This window comes from Bubalus kerabau, chromosome 22 (assembly GCF_029407905.1).
Source record: "Bubalus kerabau isolate K-KA32 ecotype Philippines breed swamp buffalo chromosome 22, PCC_UOA_SB_1v2, whole genome shotgun sequence".
NCBI lineage: Eukaryota > Metazoa > Chordata > Mammalia > Artiodactyla > Bovidae > Bubalus > Bubalus kerabau.
Genome location: NC_073645.1, coordinates 20,077,905 through 20,098,317, shown reverse-complemented (window position 1 = coordinate 20,098,317; position 20,413 = coordinate 20,077,905). Strand labels below are relative to the sequence as shown.

The 20,413-nt window shown below is 39.7% G+C and overlaps 1 protein-coding gene across 1 annotated transcript in view; it reads left to right on the top strand.

Moving 5' to 3' along the window:
- BLNK (B cell linker) overlaps positions 1 to 18,943 on the top strand; it is a 63,294-nt gene extending 44,351 nt beyond the window's left edge. The window contains exons 9-17 of the mRNA XM_055561072.1: positions 5,678 to 5,750; positions 7,691 to 7,718; positions 8,519 to 8,561; positions 9,646 to 9,733; positions 10,469 to 10,500; positions 14,142 to 14,218; positions 15,016 to 15,099; positions 16,084 to 16,239; positions 18,600 to 18,943. Coding sequence (XP_055417047.1) covers positions 5,678 to 5,750; positions 7,691 to 7,718; positions 8,519 to 8,561; positions 9,646 to 9,733; positions 10,469 to 10,500; positions 14,142 to 14,218; positions 15,016 to 15,099; positions 16,084 to 16,239; positions 18,600 to 18,719 — 701 coding nt within the window. The 3' untranslated portion in view covers positions 18,720 to 18,943. The remainder of the gene's footprint in view (positions 1 to 5,677; positions 5,751 to 7,690; positions 7,719 to 8,518; positions 8,562 to 9,645; positions 9,734 to 10,468; positions 10,501 to 14,141; positions 14,219 to 15,015; positions 15,100 to 16,083; positions 16,240 to 18,599) is intronic.
- Positions 18,944 to 20,413: the final 1,470 nt, after the last annotated feature.

Sequence of the window (20,413 nt, the reverse complement as noted above, 5' to 3'; positions counted from 1 at the left end):
AAGGCATGTATTTCTGAGCATCCTCTAAGAAAACTGCATTTTAAAATATTCTTATTTCCTTATTTCCTAAAACTGGGGGGCGGGGGTGCAGTGAGCAGAGTTTTGGAATTTACAATTCCTTGCTAGTGTGCAAGTTGAATTTTACCTGTAGCCCAAATTGTTCTGAAGTTGTTAAATACAATGTCTTTATGTATTTTGTAAGAATTCAAGCAGTGCATGAGAGTATAGGATGCTTCAGCTAGTGTGCAAGCTCCACTAACGATATATATAGGGTGACTATAACAGCTAAAAGAGATTAAATCCCAAAGGCTTACAATGTCAACACTGGATTATTAAGAATAGGGAAATTTAACAACATGGTATGTAAAACAGAATAAAGGATGATTCATAAAATACATGTTCAGTTTGGTTCAGTTCAGTTGCTCAGCCATGTCCAACTCTTTTCAACCCCATGGACTGCAGCACTCCAGGCTTTCCTGTCCATCACCAACTCCCAGAGCTTGCTCAAACCCATGTCCATCAAGTCGGTGATGCCATCCAACCATTTCATCCTCTGTGGTCCCCTTATCCTCCTGCCTTCAATCTTTCCCACCATCAGGGTCTTTTCCAAAGAGTCAGTTCTTTGCATCAGGTGGCCAAAGTATTGGAGTTTCAGCTTCAGCATCAGTCCTTCCAATGAATATTCAGGACTGATTTCCTTTAGGATTGACTGGTTGGATCTCCTTGTAGTCCAAGAGACTGTCAAGAGTCTTCTCCAAAACCACAGTTCAAAAGCATAAATTCTTTGGCTCTCAGCTTTCTTTATAGTCCAACTCTCACATCCATACATGACTACTGGAAAAACCATAGCTTTGACTAGACAGACCTTTGTTGGCAAAATAATGCCTCTGCTTTTTAATATGCTGTCTAAGTTGCTCATAGCTTTTCTTCCAAAGAGCAATTGTCTTTTAATTTCATGGCTGCAGTCACCATCTGTAGTGATTTTGGAGCCCCCCCAAAAATAAAGTCTCTCACAATTTCCATTGTTTCCCCATGCCATGGCTTTCTCCATTGCCATGAAATGATGGGACCAGATGCCATGATCTTAGTTTTTTGAATGTTGAGTTTTTTCACTCTCCTCTTTCACTTTCATCAACAGGCTCTTTAGTTCATCTTCACTTTCAGCCATAAGGGTGGTGTCATTTGCATATCTGAGGTTATTGATATTTCTCCCGGCAATCTTGATTCCAGCTTGTGTTTCTTCCAGCCCAGCATTTCACATGATGTACCCTGCATATAAGTTAAATAAGTAGGGTGACAATATACAGCCTTGACGTACTCCTTTCCCAATTTGGAACCAGTCTGTTCTTCCATGTCGGGTTCTAACTGTTGCTTCTTGACCTACATACAGGTTTCTCAAGAGGCAGGTGAGGTGGTCTGGTATTCCCATCTCTTGAAGAATTTTCCACAGTTTGTTGTGATCCACACAGTCAAAGGCATTGGGATAATCAATAAAGCAGAAGTAGATCTTTCTCTGGAACTCTCTTGCTTTTTCGATGATCCAACAGATGTTGGCAATTTGATCTCTGATTCCTTTGGCTTTATAAATCCAGCTTGAACATCTGGAAATTCATGGTTCACGTACTGTTGAAACCTGGCTTGGAGAATTTTGAGCTTACTTTGCTAGTGTGTGAGATGAGTGCAGTGCAGTAGTTTGAACATTCTTTGGGATTGGAATGAAAACTGACCTTTTCCAGTCCTATGGCCACAGCTGAGTGTTCAAAATTTGTTGGCATATTGAGTGCCACACTTCCACAGCATCATCTTTTAGGATTTGAAATAACTCAACTGGAATTCCATCACCTCCACTACCTTAGTTTGTAGTGATGCTTCCTAAGGCCCACTTGGACTCCACATTCCAGGATGTCTGGCTCTAGGTGAGTGATCACACCATCATGGTTATGTGGGTCATGCAGATCTTTTTTGAATAGCTCTTCTGTGTATTTTTGTCGCCTCTTCTTAATATCTTCTGCTTCTGTTAGGTCCATACCATTTTTGTCCTTTATTGAGCCCATTTTGCATGAAATATTCTCTTGGTATCTCTACTTTTCTTGAAGAGATCTCTAGTCTTTCCATTCTATTGTTTTCCTCCATTTCTTAGCATTGATCACTGAAGAAGGCTTTCTTATCCCTCCTTGCTATTCTTTGGAACTCTGCATTCAAATGGGTGTATCTTTCCTTTTCTCCTTTGCCTATAGCTTTTCTTCTTTTCTTAGCTATTTGTAAGGCCTCCTCAGAAAACCACCATGCCTTTTTGCATTTCTTTTTCTTGGGGATGGTCTTGATCCCTGCCTCCTGTATAATGTCATGAACCTCTGTCCATAGTTCTTCAGGCACTCTGTCTGTCAGTTCTAATCCCTTGAGTCTATTTCTCACTTCCACTGTATAGTCTTCAGGGATTTTATTTAGGTCATATCTGAATGGTCTAGTGGTTTTCCCTACTTTCTTCAATTTAAGTCTGAATTTTGCAATAAGGAGTTCATGATCTGAGCCACAGTCAGCTCCCAGTCTTGTTTTCGCTGACTGTATAGAGGTTCTCCATCTTTGGCTGCAAAGAATATAATCAATCTGATTTTGGTATTGACCATCTGGTGATGTCCATGTGTAGAGTCTTCTCTTGTGTTGTTGCAAGAGGGTGTCTGCTATGACCAGTGCGTTCTCTTGACAAAACTCTGTTAGTCTTTGCCCTGCTTCATTCTGTACTCCAAGGCAAATTTGCCCGTTACTCCAGGTATCTCTTGACTTCCTACTTGTGCACTCCAGTCCCCTATGATGAAAAAGACATCTTTTTTGGGTGTTAGTTCCTGAAGATCTTATAGGTCTTCATAGAACTGTTCAACTCCAGCTTCTTCAGCATTACTGGTTGGGGCATAGACTTGGATTACTGTGATATTGAATGACCTGCCTTGGAAACAGAGATCTTTCTGTTGCTTTTGAGATTGCACTCAAGTACTGCATTTCCAACTCTTTTGTTGACTATGAAGGCTATTCCATTTCCTCTAAGGCATTCTTGCACACAATAGTAGATATAATGGTCATCTGAATTAAATTTGCCCATTCCAGTCCATTTTAGTTCACTGATTCCTAAAATGTCGATGTTCACTCTTGTCTAACTCAATGAAACTATGAGTGATGCCGTGTAGGGCCACTCAAGACGGATGGGTCGTGATGGAGAGTTCTGACAAAACATGGTCCACTGGAGAAGGGAATGGAAAACCACTTCAGCATTCTTGCCTTGAGAACCCCATGAACAGTACGAACAATATAAAATACATGTGGTACAAGGAAAAACTAAGGGTAAATTTTTTCCCAGTTAAGAAAACTTAGTAACCAGCAGCTTATGCAAAGCTTGTGCTGTTAAATCAAACATTAACATAGGGACTTCCCTTGTGATCCAGTGGCTAAGACTCTGATCTCCTAGTGCAGGGGGCTTAGGTTTGATCCTTGGTCAGGAAACTAGATCCCACATGCCGCAACTAAAGATTTCGTGTGCCACAACTGAAGATCTTGCATGCAGCAACTAAGACCTAGAGAAGCCAAATAAATAAAAAATTTTAAATTAGCATAATTTTTTGCTCACTGTGATTTAAACAGAGCTGATTTTTCTCTTTTGTTAGTATGCTTTGGACGCATCTCCCTCTACTGCATCCCCCATTTCTGCCTTGGAGTTTTCCAACCAAGAATTCAGCTTTACCAGGAAGTGGGGGTCCTGGCAGTAAGGAGGGTATGATGTTGTCCCTCCCGAGCCATGCCCAAGGGTCTGACTTCAGCCAGAGTGACAGGAAGGGTCACTGGCCTTGGAGGAGTCATTCTCCATCCTCCCATGGGCATCCACAAAAGCACCGCCCTATTTCACTAATCTTTCCCCACAACAGGGAGAAGCAGCAAGTGAGTCTGACAGCCCAATCATGCCCCCAGAGGAACATTATGAGATTTTGACTGGAGAGGATACTGCCAGCCTGGGCTTTCAACACGAATAACCTTAGTTTTCAGCAATGGACCTTCCCCTTAACCTCTCTGAGTCCAGAAGTCCCTTGAAATTTAGATAGTCGAGACAAGGGTATTTCACAAAGAAAGCACCTCCCACTCACAATGTCAGTCTTAAGTATTGAGAATTTGAAGAGCAATATCAACTTGATGCCCTAGCTAATGAAGCACAGTTGGACTCATACTACTACGTATTCAGTTGATATTGCAGTTTATTGCCACAGGAAATGTTAAAAATTTCAAGTGTAGCTTCTTTTTCAAAGTGTTTTAAAAAAATCACGTCAGGGTCAGGTTACATCTAAGTAAGAGTTACATGGGAGGGGCCTTTCTTTTTGCAGATGCCGCTGGTGAGAGCTTATGGAAATTAGCCCTTTTGTAAGGACTGTGTATAGAAAGAGAGTCAATGGGCTCTGACTGAGAGCCTGAAGGATCTAGTGAAGTATCTGAGAATGAACTTTACGACATCTGCCTTTAATACTTTTCAAGGCCTTCCCCTCTTTTTTTGTGTTTGGAATAGGTGGTCCTGTCTGATGAGGTGGCATGGGGTGCCTTTGTCTTCCCTTGTAATTTCTGAGAAGGCAGAGGCCTACTCAGCTCTTCCACAGCAACTAACATAGTACTTCCAAGCGCTTTACACATACCAGGCTGTCAATAATTCTTAGTAATAGATTATCCCCTCACCGTTTACTTATGTGTGCTTTATCTTGCAAACTCAAATAATACAAACAGGGCAAGTCCAACCTACATTTATAGCGTATCCCCTTTAAGTTCAATAGGAACTGTGAACTTGTGAATGTCGTAGGTTCTTAATTAAAATATTTATTCAGTTCAACTTAATTCAATAGAGAGCCTTCATGTCCCCGAGCAGTAATGTCCAGGCAGGCAAATACCAGCCTGAGAGGAGGCAGCCAGGAGATGCTGAGGGGGCTGGCTTACTCTGGCCTCTCCCCTTCCAGGCCTGCTCACTGTCCAGTCTCTCACCTTCCACTTTCATAATGATGGTCAAGTAAGGCGAAGGGAAGTGGGCACGGTGGACAAGGCCTTTTGGGCCCCTTTTGTAGCTTCAGAAGTTGAGATTTCGGTAGCAGCTTGCTGCTGCTCTCAATGTGTCTATTTGCGCAATGGGTAAAGGTCCTGAGAATACAGAGATGAGTGAATAAGTGTCCTCCAAATGTGAGGTGAGGGGTGTGTGCTGTGTAAGTGTGCACAGTTAGCAATGATTGGTATCTCCAGGTGTGATCAGGAGTGGTGGGTCTGTGCCCCTCTGACTCTGGGCATCTCTGGTGTGCACATATGTGCAGTGATTATAGATGCAAAGTGAGCCCCCTCCCATATGAATCCTTGTGAGCTCTCACTGAGCCCACAGAAGCAGAGGTTCTTAACTTGTCCCATAGGGTCAAGGGGAGGTCATTTAGCAATGTTAGAATGGGAGTTCCTAATTAACACCCCAGTTCTGAGCTTATAAATTGGCATTTTAAAAAGTATTTCATTACCTTTGCCAATGATAGGTTTTCCCCCCAAACTTCAGTGTAACTACTTATATATGCTTAACTGAAAGTAACAAAAAATGCACATGTCTTTTGGAGCCTGCCAGCAAGGCCAGCTCACTGTGCCATCAGGACCGGACTGACCTGTGTATATGTCTGTGCAGGTCGCAAGAGTGGAGCCTGGGACTCCAAGGCAACGTCTTTACCTGCTGCACCATCCCCACTGCCCAGGGCCGGGTAAGTTCCTGTTGCAGAGAAGCAACTCTGTGTGATTTCAGTGACTGTCTCTATCACTGCTGTAAGCGGCCTGCCTAGAATCCACAAAGGAGTCCTGCCTGAGTATCTGGGGGCCAAAGAGGGGCAGGTGTCTTTCTGCTGTTTCCACCCAGAAGAGCACACGTGCCCAGGCTCAGATGCAGGCACACCTAACATTACAATAGGTGTGCTTCTGGAGTGTGGAGATGAGACCCTCCTGCCCTACTCATCTCCATATCCAAGGCATGCTTCAAGCCTTGGCTTGATGCCCCGGCTGACATCAAAAACTAGTAGTCTTTCCTCCCATAAGCTGTCAGTTAAATCTTGAGCTCACTGGCTTGTGCACACAAAACAGAAGCTCCAGAGCTTGAATAATTTTAAGACCCACAAGCAGGTTTCATTCCTACTTTCTACTCCTTGGCTTCTCTTCCAAGTAGTTAGTGATCTGTAAACAAATGTGTACACAGAGCAGCATGTACGGGGTGTTCAGTTAAAGCAACACTGCTAAGGCTCCTTTCAAAATGGAGATGAGAGGGTCATTCTTTCTCACTGAACTTAGAAGAAATTTGTAAACTATTGGGTGAGTACTGTAATGTGTTAATACTACAAACAGTGACCCAACAATGTCATATTGGCTCAACAGCCTATTTTAAACGCACACTTAAATCTGTCCAAGGCTGGCCTGCATGGTTATAGTCTTAATTCTGCCTTTGAGTAAAGCAAAGAAGCGTTTAATTTCAGAGGTTTATTAAGCAAGACTCTGCACACTTCTCTCTTGGCTCAGTTTTATCACTTCAGACAAGTTACATAGTCTCCTAATCTCTAAAATGTAATAAAAATACCCATTTAAAAAGGACAGTGTGAGGTTTAAATAACATGTGAATACTCTAACCCAGTACCAGGTATCTTAGAGGCACTTGGGAATTGTTAGTATCCTTCCCCCAATCTTCCAGCTCTCAGCTGAAACAAAGTGAAAGATAGAAAGCCAGTATTTAGAATAAATGCAGACGACAAGTATAAAGCCTTAGCTTCCCTTGTGGCTCAGATGGTAAAGAATCTGCCTATAATGCAGACCTGGGTTTGATCCCTGGATTGGGACGATCCCCTGTAGGAGGGCATGGCAACCCACTCAAGTATTCTTCCCTGGAGAACCCCCACAGACAGGTGAGCCTGGCAAGCTACAGTCCGTGGGGTCACAAAGACTCAGAAATGACTGAGCAGCTAAGTACATGGCGCAACATTAGAGTCCAATCTCTACTGAACTAAGACAAACTGGTACGTTAGCTCATGCAAGAATCCTCAGGACCAGAGGTTGCAGTGGTTTTCAAACATGTCATTTGTCTTGGGTTTATCTGTTTGGAGTGAAATTCTAGGCAGATGTCTAGTAGAGAGGAGTCACCAGAAGCTGGAGGGACACTGGCATGGGGAGGCACTGGCTGCCAAACACACCTGCTTGGCCACCCTCACGTCTTCACCCTCCTTCTCCAGACAGTAGCCCTGGGGTGCTGTTGGGGGAAGGGAGGGATCTCCATGCACCTTTGAAAATACTATTTGTGGTCCTTACATTACAGATGAGGAAACTAAAGCCCAGACTGGCCCTCACAGCCAAGAGAGAGGCCTGAGGTCACAGAGTAATTAGTTGCAGAACTGGAACAAAGAGCTCAGTTATCTTGACTCCCTGGCAACTGGCTCTCCTGTTTATCCCCATTAACCCCTTGGCCATCTGTCAGCGGACGCTATCTGAGGTTCAGAAGATCATGACTGAATCCTGTTTCTGCCCCTCTCTGCCCTTCATGGATCATCTTCTTACAGACTTGTATCACTTTCATTATTCTAGTTTATATTTGAGAGTAAAATGATAAGTTGTCAGCTCCTCTTTATCTCTGCTGTTTTAACAAAGTCAATCTCTTTTTATCCCCCAGGAAGAAAACAGCTATGCCACTGAAGACAGTAAGTTAATTCTGCATTTAAATGTGCTTCATATTTCCTGCATTGTTCATTCGTATCCATTTATTTAAAGTTGACAATGCTTTCAGCGAAGAGGAACACAGCAATCTTGTTGCTGCCTGGACAGTCCAAGAGAATCTTGGAATCCTCAGTTAGGCAGGGAAGATGGGAGGGTCCCATCCTCCAGGAAGCCTGTGGCTTCACTGAGTAAGTGGCTGCAGAGGCCAGGCTCCCTGCCTCCTGTGACCTCTGCCTTCCCCTTGGGAGGTCCTGGGTCTGCTTCCCTACCCGCTGGCCTGGGAGCTAATGACTGACAACTGTACATCAGGCACACAGTCCTGATTACACTCATATTCTGGGTAGAACGTGGGGAACCTGAGCCAGCCCACTATTTAAGGAAGCCCATCTTGATCTAGTATCTACACTGTAGCCTGACATTTACAACCACAAACACCAAGACGGTGGGGTTCTGAGACTTAAGCCAGATGCCAGATTTCCACTGCACAGGCGCTACTGCCCAGCAGCTGCTGGGGGGCCATGCCTTCCACCAGCCCTGCTGACAGACTGGGGAGACCCCACACCAAAGCAACACTGCTCCTTCCATGACACACTTCTGGTCCATTGTCACTTGATTTAAAGGTTGAGCTGGGGACTGTGTGTTTTTAATGGTTGTTCTTGTCATTGAAAGAAAAGCCATGCATCAAAGAAATAGTCTCCCCAGTATTTATTCTAATAATATTGTTTTGACTTTTATTTCCATATATCACTGTATTGAAGATCCTTACCTTTTTTTTTTTAAACAGACTCCAGTTGTCTCTCAACAGAATGCCTCAAGTGTTTGCGAAGGTAAATCTATATTACTTTGATGGAAGAGCATGTCCTCTAAGTTATTTTGATTAAAAATTTGTATACAAATATATTTCTAAAATTTCTTTCATTATTTATAAGGCAATTGTAAACATAAAACTCAATTTTTAAACAGAACAGTCTTTATTTTGCCATGAGTAGTGAGTAGCAAAGCTGATCAGGACCTGGGCTTGCCAAGCTACATCTGTGCAGTAGGCCACAGTCGACATGCCCCAAACCCGCCTGTCTGTAGGCAGATATGACTTACCAGAAACTGTACCACAACCTTACATGGGTGTGCAGGCTGATTTAGAACCATTCACATGTCTCAGAATTAATGGCTAAGTTAAGTAATGAAATTTTTAAAAATCTGTTTGTTTGAACAAGTTCTTGTGCTAAGTTTTCAAAATAATGTTTCCTGAGTTCAGATATCTATCTTCTTAGTACACCTTCAAATGCTTCCTTTCCTTTATCATAACCATGTATACTTTCTATTAGAACTTTCCCATCTAAAAAAATTTGAATTTGAAAAACACTGGGAGGAAAAAAGCCCAGAAGTATCATTCATAATCTCAAGACCTAAAACACTGCATAGAAACTAAAGCTCTGTACCCATCTAATTCCACACTTGAAGGTACTCAATGTTAAAAGCTACCATTTCCTGAGTCAACACGGGCATAGCTGTCTCTGATGATGGATGTTAGACCTTTTCTGAATGTGCATTATGACTCACCTGTCTGCTTTCATTGCTCTGCTGGGTCTTTTCTTTCCTCCAGACTCCTTTCTTGTTGTCTTGCTTTCTTCTGCCTTTCCTTTGATGCTTTTGGCTTGCTATTCTTCCATTCCTGATAGTCTTCCATCCCTGCTGAGCAGGGAGCTTGGAGGGATAGTGAAGCCTTAGGGTGAGCCTCTACAGGAAGTAAGTACAACCCTGAGCAAACTTCATGGCTTCAGAGCTTCTTGCTGAAAGACTTGCTCATGGGAAGACATTTGACCAAACTCAGTTCTTCTCAGTTGATACTGGGTTTGGACATGGGGACAGACATTTCATTCTAATCCTAATATGATCATTTTTTTAATGCAGAAAAACCTGTCCCTGCTGAACGCCACCGGGGATCTAGTCACAGACAAGAAAATATGCAGTCGCCGGTGTTTCCTCCTCCCGCCCAGAAGTAAGAATCTTTTCCTTTAAAAATAAGTTTCCTTAACACCTGCATTGTCATACTGCACAGAAACACTGGCTTATAGTGATCAGTAAAGATTTAGTATTTTATTGCTTTGCAATTGGAGAAGGCAATGGCACCCCACTCCAGTACTCTTGCCTGGAAAATCCCATGGATGGAGGATCCTGGTAGGCTGCAGTCCATGGGGTCGTGAAGAGTCGGATATGCCTGAACGACTTCACTTTCACTTTTCACTTTCATGCATTGGAGAAGGAAATGGCAACCCACTCCAGTATTCTTGCCTGGAGAATCCCAGGGAGAGGGGAGCCTGGTGGGCTGCCGTCTATGGGGTCGCACAGACCCCATAGGTCGCACGACTGAAGTGACCTAGCAGCAGCGGCAGCAGCAGCAGCTTTGCAATTAAATTTTTAAAAAATGTTAAGTAGGCAACAACTTTAAAAGAACTGCTTAGAATCACAGAGACTTAACTAATATTTCGGTTAATGATTGGACTGAAGTAAAATCTAACACAAGCTAACCCTTCTTCTTTTAAAGAAACTAAAGGGAATAATCATACTTCTCTTGAAGGTTGTAGTGCCTCTCCTGTCTTTAGATATGTTTTATTGGTTCTTTCTGTTGATCCTTTGTGATGCACCTGTTCAGAGTATCTTCAGTGCAAACAAAAAGTCAAACTTATTCATCTTGTGCATTGCCCTTTAATTAATCTGAATTTCTTCCTTTCAGGGCAGTTCATCAAAAACCCATACCTCTGCCAAGTAAGTACAATGAAGGCATGAAGAGCAGTATCAAGTATTGTGTGAGTTGGCTCTTCACGTCTCCACCCAGGGGTCCAGGGAAATACTGCCTCTTCCAGTGGAGTATCCTCTCCAGCTTGTTTCTTCATCTGTAAAATGGGGCCAAGAATACTTATTTCATAGAGCTGTTCTGAAAAGTAAATAGGTTTGGGATCATTCTTACTTTTTTCCTTTTTAGTTTTGGTTATTTTACTGATCATCATTTATTTAATTTTTTTCACAACAACAATATAACTATTTTCAAAATAAGATGATTAAGTAAAACAACATGTTGTGCCTGGTACATAGAAGGTCTTCAATAAATGATACTTAAATTAAATCTAAAATACCTTTTAATGATTATAAAATGTATCTATAAAAGGTGACCCTGAAAAGAAGGTTTAGCAAATATCTGAATAATTTTCCCAAGGCAAATAATACAATACCCTAAAAATATATGAAGTCAGGCTCACAGAACACAATTACCCAAACCTTGATTTGCTTTCTACTTAATCTAGGAAAAAAAATGAAAACACAAAACAAAACCCTTCCTGACATGGATAATTTGAAAAATATTCCAAAGTATTCAAGATTTGATACATTTAAATAAAGAGAATTATTGTATACAAAATTTACATGTGTTTAAATAAATCTAAATCTGTTCACTAGGTTTTAACTGGATGTTGATTCATCTTAAATAAATGAAACAAAATATAACTTTTCTAAAATTCTGAACACAAAGTGAAATGGTGTAGCTATAGAATTATTTTTTTTACTATGTAAAGTTTTATTATACCCTTTACTGTTTTTTAACCCAAGTCATTCTTTCAATTGGCAAATACTTATTGACCATCTGCCATATGCCAGGCTCTATTCTAGACACTCAACGTTCAGAAAACTAAGATCATGTCATCTGGTCCCATCACTTCATGGCAAATAGATGGGGAAACAATGGAAACAGTGAGAGACTTTATTTTTGGGGGCTCCAAAATCACTGTAGATGGTGACTGCAGCCATGAAATTAAAAGACACTTGCTCCTTGGGAGAAAAGTTATGACCAACCTAGACAGCATATTAAAAAGCAGAGACATTACTTTTCCAACAAAGGTCCATCTAGTCAAGGCTATGGTTTTTTCAGTAGTCATGTATGGATGTGAGAGTTGGACTGTAAAGAAAGCTGAGCGCCAAAGAATTGATGCTTTTGAACTGTGGTGTTGAAGAAGACTCTTGACAGTCCCTTGGACTACAAGGAGATCCCACCAGTCCATCCCAAAGAAACTAAATCCTGAATATTCATTGGAAGGACTGATGCTGAAGCTGAAACTCCAATTTTTTGGCCACCTGATGCAAAGAACTGACTCATTTGAAAAGACCCTGATGCTGGGAAAGATTGAAGGCGAGAGGAGAAGGGGACAACAGAGGATGAGATGGCTGTATGGCATCACCGACTCAATGGACATGAGTTTGAGTAAACTCCGGGAGTTGGTGATGGACAGGGAGGCCTGGCATGCTGTAGTTCATGGGGTTGCAAAGAGTCGGACATGACTGAGCGACTGAACTGAACTGATTCTAGACACAGGGGCTACAGCAGTGAACGAAACAAATGAGTCCCTCCCTTATGGAGCTTCTATTCTACTGGAGGAGATAGGAAAAATAAACAACTAGATAAGTCATACGGTAAAGAAAAACGAAGCAAAGTGGCAGGGGGTGGGCACAGAGAGGAATGGAGGCAGTGAAGGCTGCAGTGGCCAGGGAAGACCTTATCTATAAAACAGGGTCTGAGAGCTCCTCCTACATAGGGCACATGTGAGGGGAAAATGAGCTAAGACTCGGAAAACAGAACAGGACTAGCGTATATCCAGGGATCAGAAAATGTCAGCCTTGAACTCCCTCGGCTGCCCAAACTGTGGAAACCCTTAGCCACCTTGTACTATGTACCTTAGAAGCACGTGACCACCTCTTATGGTGCTCCCATCTGGGAATATTGTCCCCACCTGTTAGAATTCTGACAGCTTTCCTTCATACCTAACCTTGCTGGGCCTGCCACACTGCTCCCTCCTGTTAACAATGGTGGCTCTCACCTTTGAACATCCAGGACACTTTTATCTGAAGCACTTGGTTCATCTAATCCTGTTTTTCCTGCAGACTTTCCCTCCTAAGGAAGGACGACTCTCGTTGCTCTGGTCAAAACCTTAGAGTCACCCATGACTCTCGCTTGCTTTCCTCACACTCCTTCCAACTGTTCCTTCAAAATTTGTTCAGAACCCAATCACTGTTGCTACTCCCACTGATATTATCTGCTTCAAGGCACCATCATCTCCTGTCTGGGTTTGCAACACTCAACTGGTCTCCTCTCTCTGTTCTTACCCCCTTCTCTCTATTTTCAGCCCTGGAGCCAGAGTGACCTTATTAAAAGACAGGCAGACAATTTTACTGTTCTGTTCAAAACCCTCCAAAAGCTTCCCATGCCATGCTCGTTAAAGCTCAAGTCATGTTAAGTGTCCCAGGAGTCCCACAAACCTTGCCCCTTCCCCACCTCCTGTCTAACTTCATTCCTTATTCTTGTCCCCTTTTCTCACTGCACTCCAGGCACAGTGGCTCCCTCTCTATTCCTCAAATTTGCCAGGCCCTTGCATTCACTGTTTCCTATACCTGGAACATCCTTCCCTGAGATATACACATGCCTGCTCCCTCTCCAACTGCAGATCTTACCCAAGTACACCTCAGTGAAATCTCCCTGACCTGTCTATATAAACATACTACTTGCCCAAAGCTATCCGCCACCCGCTCCCCTGTCTATTCTTCATAGCACTATGAGTCTGTAATATTATATGTATGTTTACTTATATCTTTATTGCCTATCTCACTCCATTAAAGTTTAAGCTTGAGGAGGGAGGGATATTTTGCTGTTTTGTTGACTGCTGTATATTCCTAAAGCTTTTGAATGAATGAATACAGCCAAGTATTTTCTCCACTTCATGTTTCCACATTTAGATGGAGTTTGTACTTAAGGCAGCAATTCTCAATCATTTTGACCTCAGGACCATTCTAACACTCTTAAAAGCATTGCAGACCCAAAGAACTATGGTTTATGTGTTTCTTTCTAGTAATATTTAATGTACTAATTAAAAGACATTTTAAAAATTTATTAACCCATTTAAAAAATATTAAACTTATTACATGTTAATATAAGTAACATATTTCTATAAAAAATTATATTTAAAAAAAGATTTAGTGAGAAGAGTGGCGTCACTTTACACTTTTAAAATTTCTTAAATGCCTGCAGTAACAGAGACAGCCGAATTCTCAAATCTGCGTCTACATTCAACCTGTTACAGTATGTTTTACTGGTTGAAGTATGCGAAGAAAATTGGGCTTCACAGAGATACGTATTTAGAAAAGACCTTGCAAATCCCCTGAAGGAATCTTGGGGATCCCCAGGGTCCTCGGGCCACACTCTGAGAAGCAATACTCTTAAGGATTTTTTGGTGTGTGTGATTTTTCATGTGTGTGATTTTTCAGCGTGTATGTGCTCCTTGCAGCACCCAGCACAGTGCTGACATACAGGCATAGTAACTGATCGAGATAAAACAGGATCCACTGACTTTTCAAATCCTTTTCAGGATTTCCAGAAGGGGGAAGCCCAACCGTGGATGGCCCACTACCCAGCTTTTCATCTAACTCTAGTTTGTCAGAACAGGTATGAAATGAACCCATAAACTGCAGGAAAGGGCATGCCTTCTTATAAGAGATTTGGAAGTGAAACTTGAGAACAGATTCTATTTTAAGTTGGCTTGTGAGTTGTCATTTGCTGATGGGTACAGAATACACTTTTTTCCCCCAATTGTTAAGACCTTGCTCCATTTATTCTAATTTGTATTCTGGATGCCATAAATAACCATTGGTGCTTCTTCAAAACTAGCAAAGAAGTGTGCTGTTTTTATTGTTCTCCCTCTCACATAGATTCTATTTAAACTGTGTAATTTTCTCAGAATAGATCTGTGGAGGCATATGATATTAAAACACATAAAATAGCAGTTTTAAAAAAAGACAGAGAAAGGGCGAGTCTCTAAGCTTTCTCAAATTTAAAATAAGGATGATGGCAGATATTTATCTTGCCTTCAAAGTGGTTATAAGAATCAAATAAGATAATATTTGTAAACATGCTTTGTAAATTACAGAACAGTCCACATAGCAACAACAATAAGAACATAATAGAAAGGGAGATGGTAACTTATTTAGGAGAAAGGAATAAATGGTTCAGGAATCTGGCAGGACTTAGTTCTTATGTTCAAGTATTATTAAGTCCAGCCCCTAAGGCCAAATGGGAAAATTATGTAATCCTTGTGGCTGAGCAAAAGCATAAAACTCATTTGCAGATTACTGGTCCAAATGTAGTTAGGTCTTTCTGGTGATGCAAACTTTGCTTCTAGTGCCCAGAAACTACAGTGTCATTGAAGTGCCATCTCATGCTTAACAATGCCTTCTCATTCACAGGAAGCGGATGTTCACTGTAAACCGTGGTATGCTGGTGCCTGTGATCGAAAGTCAGCCGAAGAGGCATTATACAGATCAAACAAGGTCTGAGTGCTTTAAATTTCACATTCTGTCCTCAGCCTGTACGGGCACAGTTGTCACCCTGATAATGTGTGCTTGTCCGACTCTCTGCAACCCCATGGACTGCCAGGTTCCTCTGTCCATGGGGATTCTCCAGGCAAGAATACTGGAGTGGGTTGCCATGCCCTCCTTATAATTTCTTCTTCATTTCTGAGATAGTTTTGCTTTCTCTTCAACGTCTTCCCTGAGTTTAATCAACTCATTGTATTTTTCTTTGCTGTTTTTTGTCCACTTTTTGTTCATAATTTTTGAATTTATGATTCTATAATATTTTTAAAGATATTTAATTAAATTTGGAATGCCCTGTTACTTTTTTTTTAACTTTTTATTTTGTATTGGGGTACAATTGATCAACAAATAATGTTGTGATAGTTACCAGTGAACAGTGAAGGGACTCAGCCATACATATAGATATATGGATACATATACATGTATCCGTTCTCTCATAAACTCCCCTCCCATCCAGGCTGTCACATAACACTGAGCAGAGTTCCATGTGCTATCAGTTGAAATGTTTTGGTTCCCAATGTCTTCTTTCTTCTTATAGTGCTTTTGAATGGAATTTGTCTGATATGTTTTATTATTCATAGGTAACTTGTGAACATGGTTCCTAGTTCAAGAGTGCCCCTTAGATTTGACCTTAATGTGTCCCTTCACACATTTCCAGATCCTATAAACTTAGTATCTTCAGTGCCTCAAAAAGCTAGCACTGACCTCATTCAGAGTTTTCTATATGGCCTCACTGACTCGATGGACGTGAGTCTGGGTGAACTCCGGGAGTTGGTGATGGACAGGGAGGCCTGGCGTGCTGCGATTCATGGGGTCACAAAGAGTCGGACATGACTGAGCGACTGAACTGAACTGAACTGATAGGTATTTTCATAAGCTGATTTTTAACCTATGGAAATACAAGTTAACACTAATCTTAATTATTCTTTTAATAAACAGGATGGATCATTTCTTATTCGGAAGAGCTCTGGCCATGATTCCAAACAACCATATACATTAGTTGTATTTTTTAATAAGAGAGTATATAATATACCTGTGCGCTTTATTGAAGCAACAAAACAGTATGCTTTGGGCCGAAAGAAAACTGGTGAAGAGGTCAGTACTTTCTCTTCTAATCCAATACTTCTGTAAAAGGCTTAAAGGTGGACGCAGGAGCTGTCCTTTTTAGTGGTCCTGAAATACTCTCAGATAAATTTTGAGCTCCTAGAGGGGCTTTGGACTTCCTTGTCCTGCTAGAAAACTCTGGTAAACAATGATTCATCTTGGCTTAAAGAATCTTCATCCCTATCCCAGAATGAATAGATCAGAGTGTCACCCCACTCCCCAGATATCTGGCCTATGGATATTAAAATAAACACATAAACACATATAATAATAAAAAGCACATATTATTATACTAGCATCTAGAAGTATGACAGTCCTTTCTTTAAAACATTTACTTAAATTATCTATAATAAAAATATTGTCACAGATACTGAAAATTTGAATTGAAAAATGAAACCTTTGGTTATATGATATTAAGCATGTGGATATCTTAAAAAGTCTTTGTGTTTGAGTATTTTGAGATAGAAAAAGTAACTACATGATTAACTTTTTTGCAACTGTTTCAGCATTATGTGGATATATATTGAGTATTTTATTGCTTTGATATGCTATATTTGCTTTATTTTATTGACCATGGATTTTGAGTTACCAAACACATTGTTTTTTGGTGCATGTGTGACTATTTCAAATACACTGAATTAATGTAGACAGAAAAAAAGAGTGTTAAGGGGAAAGTGCAACTAAGTTATGCTCAATTCTTTACTCAATTAAATCAGAAATATGTGTAAAGGTTATATCTTAAATATGGGATATTAAAAGTATTTTAAATAACAAAAATTATCACAAAAAGGCCTCAACTCCACTCCTTACTTCATATATTTCAACTCAGCTCAACCCCCTACTTCAAATATTTCAATCCCCAAACTGCAACAAAGTAATACTCAAAAATATTCAGAAGAGTATAAGGACAGAGTGAGGTGCTTATTTGTGTAGCAACTCTCTCCCTTATTTCCTGGGTTCAGAACACACTTTTTCATTTGGAATTCATGGCAAAGAGGTTGTGCTATTTCATTTCTTGGTTTGTTAGTCCATAAATTTAGCCTCCAACTGCATTCAGTTTAACAATATGCTGTGCCAAACAAACAGAATGAATGTCTTTATGAGTATCATAAAAAATTCACTGGCAAGTACAGGAGGGGAAAGTGACTGAAGAGAAAGTAAGAAATAAAGACTAAAGGTACTTGAAAGCCTCTGTCTCTTACCTCTCCTCCCTGACCTAGTATTCAGGAGCCAGTTATCCAGAAAACAACTGGTATTTCATTTGAAAAACTGACTAGTATTCTGAATATTTATTTAATATATTATATTTGGAAGTTATCCAAATAATTAATGAAGCCTTTAAACATTTTTAATTCTAGATGTTTATCTTTATATGAAAAACTAAAAGAAAATCAATTGATGATTATTGTTAAATTATATAGCAGTGTTGCAAAACAATTATCACTTCTTAAAAAATGACCCTAATAGGCTTTATTTGATCATTGTGAGCTTGTAGCACTATTGTATAATTGATGCATATCATTTCATGGTCTGTGTTACATTTATCATATCCTTCATTTAAAACATTGATTACTTTTCAGAAAAAAATTGTGATAGCCTTAAATTAAAACTAATAGACAACAGAAATTAATACACAGAAAAATAAGTATGTAATAGAGTTTTGCATGAAATTCCATTATTAATTAAACACTAAGTTAGCTCTAAATTTATTAGGAGCTAAAGCAAAAATGGATATATGAGGGTTTATAAAGTTTTACCTGTTTAAAAAAAGAACACAAAAACAAACATGAATTAATCTGGGAAATAACTCTCTTGACACTAAATTCTAGGATTAATTTATTACATCAATCCTTGTATCTAAGACATGCAATGTAACAGTCTATGTTTTATAAAGATAGACAGAAATTCAATGTATGACAGTTTTATACTTGATGCTAAATAAAAAACAAAATATTATAGCATAACTTAACAAAGTAATTTCTCTAAGTAGTTATACTAATTGAGGATGTCAGTTGTGTTTTTAATCTTATTGACTGGCCAGTGTCTGACACCTCAAAGGTTGTGGCCTTTGTTAGTTTAGTCTTTTTTGGATAAAATGTCAGCTGGGAATAGTAACTTTGACTAACCTGAAAGAGTGGGAGAATACGGGAGGAGTAGAGCTCAAGGTTAATATAAATTCCAATGTGCTGCCGCTAAGTCGCTTCAGTTGTGTCCGACTCTGTGCAACCCCATAGACGGCAGCCCACTAGGCTGCCCTGTCCCTGGGATTCTCCAGGCAAGAACCCTGAAGTGGGTTGCCATTTCCTTCTCCAAATTCCAATGTATAATTCATCTATATTTTCTTGTTCTAGTACTTCGGAAGTGTTGCTGAAATGATCAAGAATCATCAACACAACCCCCTGGTTCTTATTGACAGTCAGAATAACACAAAAGATTCCACAAGACTGAAATATGCAGTTAAAGTTTCGTAAATTGAAAAACATTTTTAAAAGGAAGTCAACATCATTGCTTCAGATATTTTCCCTACTTCCACTTTTAAGGAAAAAGCCCCCAAAGTTCATATTTTGGATTATGAGTCATCCAGTAATAAAACAGATAAGGAAGCTGTGGATTTCCTTACAAGAAGCTCACAAGGACTTGTTCTATTGCCTGAACTGATGAACTGTTAATATCTGGTGAGGCTGAGAATATGTTACCAATATTCTCCAAATAAATATCTCTATTTAAAAAAAAAAGGCGTAAAGTATTTTCGGTCATGTAAGAAAATAACACTTTACTTCCGAAATAAGAAAATGATATTCTTGGATAAAACAAAGCTGCTAAAAATTTAGGCCACCACAATAGTCCCGGTGCACTAATGTAACTAGGGTGTCTACGGTCAGTGCTTGACAATTATGTCCTGTTTAAAATTTTAATATGTAGAAAATAAAATAATAATGTATGATATTCATAAGTACAGATAAGGGGGATGTAATGATTCCTTTGTGTGTGTTTATGTGTGTGCATTAGTTGCTCAGCTGTGTCTAACTCTCTACGACCTCATGGTCTGTCCATGGAATTCTCCAGGCAAGAAAACTGGAGTTGGTTGCCATTCCCTTCCCCTTTTTCTGAGCTCAAGATTAATATAAATTCCAACAAGAGATGTATACAGATACAGACTTCCTGCAAGTTCATTCTATAACTTTATATAGAGAGTTGAAAAGTAAAATAACTGACATGAAAAATTCACTAGAGGGGCTCAGCAACAGATCTGAGCAGGCAGAAGAAAGAATCCATGAGCTTAAAGATAAATCAATTAACATTGTCTATACTGAGGAAGAGAAAGATAAAGAGAGAGAGAGAAATGAACAGAGCCTTAGAGACCTCTGGAACACTATCAAGCATAGTAGTGTATTCAAAATGTGAGTCTCTGAAGCAAAGAAAAAGCATCAGAAAGAATATTTGAATAATAAAAACTCCCCAATTTGATTAAAAAAAAAAAATGGTCTACCAACCCAAAAAGCTTCATGAACTTCAAGTAGGATAAACTGTATAAAAAAAAAAAAAAAAAGGAAAAAACTGGGAATATCATAATCAAACTATTGGAAGACAGAGAATCCTGAAAGCAGCAAGAGCAAAGTGACTCTTCATATATGAAGGGCTCTCAATAAGATTAACAGCTGATTTCTTGTCAGAAACCATGGAAGCCAATTGGCAGTGTCAATGACATAGTCAAAGTTCTGCATAGAAAAAATTGCCACTCAAGGATTCTATATTCAGCAAAACTAGTTTTTAAAAAGGAAAAGTTAGCACATTTTCAGGTAAACATTGCTAGCAGATCTGCTGTCCAAATAAAGTCCTTCGAGTTGAAACGAAGCTGTCCAAATAAAGTCCTTCAAGTTTAAACGATACTACTTAGTAATGCAATTCTACACAAAGAAAACACAGAACTGATAAATGTAAATACAAACACCAGCATAGGTAAATATAAAAGACAAAAAATACTATGTAATTTTTATTTGTAACTTTTTCCCCTTGTCATTTAAAAGAAAAATGCATAAAGTAATAATTATAAATCTGCCTTGATGGGCACACAATTACAATTTATAAAGCTATAATCTATGACAATAATAGCATTGGAGGTGGAGAGATAAAGCTATGTAGAGCAAAGTTTTTTTAAAAAATG